Source organism: Ascaphus truei, unplaced genomic scaffold, assembly GCF_040206685.1.
Source record: "Ascaphus truei isolate aAscTru1 unplaced genomic scaffold, aAscTru1.hap1 HAP1_SCAFFOLD_545, whole genome shotgun sequence".
In the NCBI taxonomy this organism is placed as follows: Eukaryota; Metazoa; Chordata; class Amphibia; order Anura; family Ascaphidae; genus Ascaphus; species Ascaphus truei.
The window spans coordinates 134,915-138,823 of NW_027456876.1; the positions used below are offsets into that span (position 1 = coordinate 134,915).

General features: G+C 44.9%; 2 protein-coding genes across 2 annotated transcripts; one reads left to right on the plus strand and one right to left on the minus strand.

Annotated features, from left to right (window-relative positions):
• Nucleotides 1-432: 432 nt before the first annotated feature.
• Nucleotides 433-927, plus strand: LOC142485297 (histone H3). The gene has a single exon (XM_075584327.1). It carries the CDS (start codon nucleotides 483-485, stop codon nucleotides 891-893), a length of 411 nt encoding a protein of 136 aa, XP_075440442.1. The 5' UTR covers nucleotides 433-482; the 3' UTR covers nucleotides 894-927.
• A 543-nt stretch (nucleotides 928-1,470) lies between these two features.
• Nucleotides 1,471-2,817, minus strand: LOC142485300 (histone H1-like). The gene has a single exon (XM_075584332.1). The coding sequence runs from the start codon at nucleotides 2,798-2,800 to the stop codon at nucleotides 2,123-2,125; it is 678 nt and encodes a 225-aa protein (XP_075440447.1). The 5' UTR covers nucleotides 2,801-2,817; the 3' UTR covers nucleotides 1,471-2,122.
• Between the last annotated feature and the right edge of the window lie 1,092 nt (nucleotides 2,818-3,909).

Consider the following 3,909-nt stretch of genomic DNA (forward strand, 5'->3'; position numbering starts at 1 on the left):
GAGTGGTTGCCACCAACATCAAAGATCATCTCTCCAAAAATTACAGAACAAGGCGCTGCGGATTGCGTCCAACGCTCCACTTCCTACAAGAATAGCAGACCTTCATAGGGAACTGGGTATCGAGATGTTAGATGAACATCTAAAGAAGCTCAACAAGAAATTCTACAAGGAACTGGACCAGAACTCAAACCCGCTGATCAAGAAGCTTGCTGCGATCTCTGCAAACCCATTTGACCGCTACCCACGACCCATCACAGCGCTGAACCTGTGAAACCAACTCAACTGTGGCAAGTAACACAGATCAAGAAGCTTCCTAAAGAGTGCGACAATACACTCAACAAGAGAACTTGGAGTAATGAGGCTCAAGCCTCGGTATCCAATATCACCACTGACAGATTTAATCTGTCAGTCAGAACAGAACGGTCAGTGATTTTTAGTCAGAGTTAGGTTAGGATCGGAGAGGATCACTGTCACAGCAAAGGATGGCCCGGACCAAGCAAACCGCCCGGAAATCCACCGGAGGAAAGGCTCCCCGTAAGCAGCTAGCGACCAAGGCTGCCAGAAAGAGCGCTCCGGCCACCGGCGGAGTGAAGAAGCCTCACCGCTACCGGCCCGGTACTGTGGCTCTCCGGGAGATCCGCCGCTACCAGAAGTCCACCGAGCTGCTTATCCGCAAGCTGCCCTTCCAGCGCCTGGTCCGGGAGATCGCCCAGGACTTCAAGACTGATCTACGCTTTCAGAGCTCGGCCGTCATGGCTCTGCAGGAGGCCAGCGAGGCTTATCTGGTGGGGCTCTTCGAGGACACCAACCTATGCGCTATCCACGCCAAGAGAGTCACCATCATGCCCAAGGACATCCAGCTGGCCCGCAGGATCAGAGGGGAGAGAGCTTAGGCTAACTGCACCCACTTCATTTACACCCAGAACACAAAGGCTCTTTTCAGAGCCACCAAATTATCAATCAAATTGGCTAATAGATCAATATTAACAGATACGTATAGTGATCTCCATATAGAGAATTATAAAGGAGACGTATCCACATCCCTTTTAGGCGTCACAATATAGATAAAGGCATATTCGGTAGTTGTGCATATAAGTTTAAGATGTTTTATATACACATACAATCGTTTTTGTACGCTATATATAGGCACACGTAACTAAAAAGAAACCTGGCTAGTCTGATTTCATATGTTGTACATAGAAAGTAGTAATTCTCCCCCTCCTACGTCACTTTCATGTGCCTCCGGAGATCAAACTGAAGTTTTATGGGAACTTTTGTGCTTGATACTTGATAGGTTCCTGTCTGTTTGCTCATTGTTTAGCACCCATTGTACCCTAACTACATAATTATCTAGTATTGTTACCTCCACAATGAACTGTATAGGTTCCGGGTCTAAAGTAGTAGTGTGTTCTATGAGATTCAAGTAACACACTAAACAACAGTCCTTATAAGGATCTGAGGTAAGGAACAAATCTTACAGGGTGTGCTCTTAGGTAAGTACTGATAGCTGCAAATCACTAATGGCAAACACTGGCCTAGGGTGAATACCTGTTTACACTAATGAGGCGAGGTCTCTTTTCACCACATTATAGTAGTATCCTCACTTGCTGATTTGGATATCTATCTATATAGTGCGCTGTGCCAACGAGGCAGACCAGGCTAGGATCTGGGTTGATACAGCAACTACACTGATTGTAGCTCTACGGTAGTCCGTTACAGTGACCACATGACTGATTCCTTGGGGACAGTAGTTGATTTATCCACTAGTCCACCACTGCTTGTTACACACTGAGGTTTACTCGCAGTCATATTTACTGATCCAGAACACTGAACAGTGTTCAGACCTTAGGATCCTAGCGTTTAATACTCGTATTAAAACCCATCATTTTAATTTTGGTTAATAAAGAGTTGATTTTGTATCTATTTCATTTCACATCCAGTTGGTGTCAGAGCCCATACTAGGTTTATTTTCTTTGCCTGTTCTCCGGTGTAAAACAAACCATTGCATGTGATAAGATGGAGACACATTCTAAGTTACACATTATGTGCAGAGCTCTCTTTGTGGGGTTGTGGTGGCTCTTAAAAGAGCCTTTGTGTTTGTAAGAGGCTGAAGTTCTCGGTCTCACTTCTTAGAAGCTGCTGCCCTCTTGGGCTTTGCTGCCTTGGCCTTAGCTGGACTCTTAGCAGCTTTGGGCTTTGCAACCTTTCTAGCCGCCGGGCTCTTCACAGCCTTCTTGGGCTTGGCAACTTTAGATTTCTTCGGACTTTTTGCTGCCTTCTTGGCGGCCGCAGGTTTCTTCACCTTTTTCGGGCTTTTCTTCACTCCCGCAGGAGCCTTTTTGGGCTTCTTGGGGGACTTGGCGGGTTGTTTCCTTGCCGCTGGCTTCTTGGCGGGTTGTTTCCTTGCCGCTGGCTTCTTGGGTTTCCCCGCCTCCTGTTTCCTGGCCGCCTTCTCCTTGCTCTCCAGCTGCTTCTTATTCAGCTTGAACGATCCGGAGGCTCCGCTCCCTTTCAGCTGGATCAGGGTTTCCTTGCTCACCAAGCCCTTAAGAGCCAGCTTCAGGCGGCTGTTATTCTTCTCCACATCGTAGCCTCCTGCAGCCAGAGCCTTCTTCAGAGCGGACAGGGAGACCCCGCTGCGCTCTTTAGAGGCGGACACAGCTCTCACTATAAGATCGGACACGCTGGGACCGGACTTTGCTGGGCGGCTTTTCGAGGCTCCCGCCGCTTTCTTCGGCTGCTTCTTCTTGGCGGCGCTTTCAGCTGGAGGAGCAGGAGGCGCAGGAGCGGTCTCGGCCATTTCAGCTGCAGCAGGTAAAATCCCGGAACACAGTGACAGAAAGTTATACTGGGGTGGGGAGCTGCCCGGAGTTATATACAGAGCCTGCTGCTCTGTGATTGGTTAGTGGTCGGAGTGAGCTTCTCTCTCATTGGTTATCATCAATGTGCCCGGCCCCTGTCTCTCATCCACCTGGATCACAAACACTGCTCTGACTTTGTGTTTCTGAGGCTGCAAGAAAAGGGCATTTTATCCTCTAATTATTACTACAATTCCCCTTCTTGCATTTCATTTATAAGGAATTATATTCTCTTCACTGTGGTATCATTTTGTTGTTGGAAAAGTACAAACACAATTAGGAATAATGGGTGAAAGTTCGGCTCTGTATCATGGGATTTGCCAGATTGTCTTCATATCTGTCTATTTCTGTCACTTTTACTTTGCTCAGACTACATGTGCCACCTCCATCCTCATACAGTGACACAAAGAACATATTATTGTACAGTATCAGTTTCAAATAAAGTGCATACCAATATATAAAGATGGTCTGGGGATTCACTATATATGTATAAGTAGCACAAAAGTCTGCATTGCTGTCATGTTGTTCCATTACCCCCGTACTGAGCTCTGTATTATTTAATTGTCAGATATGAATATTTGTTATTGAATGGGAGATTAAAAACCCTGTATTACACCTGTTCTGCAAATGATTAGTTTAGAATTCTATGTATGTAACATGTTTTCTAAGAAGAAAAAAATTCATAGTAACATACACATCATATGAATTACTGTAAATATTTTAATAATGTAACAATAAAACAAATATTTTTTTAAGCTTTATAACAGAATTGTGATGTGTTATAAAGTTGTATTTCAGTTATCAAATAATATGTATATATTAATGGATGAATAGGTCATTAGTCAGCCTGTGGGTTGTTATGTAACCATGTGCTGTAATGTTCCTATTAGCACTCTTTATAGGAACTGCAATGTTTTGTGACCATAATCGTTAACCAAATTGTGTGAAGCGAAGTTTCCTCTTAACAGGAGATTGCTATCCTGCCCATGATATGTTTTTAATTCCTGCACAACACATCCAGCAATTTGCTGCCACATTACTGCAGGATGTG

Excerpts from the sequence above, each read along its gene's own strand:
- LOC142485297 (XM_075584327.1), top strand. The coding sequence starts at position 483 with ATGGCCCGGACCAAGCAAACCGCCCGGAAATCCACCGGAGGAAAGGCT.
- LOC142485300 (XM_075584332.1), bottom strand. The coding sequence starts at position 2,800 with ATGGCCGAGACCGCTCCTGCGCCTCCTGCTCCTCCAGCTGAAAGCGCC.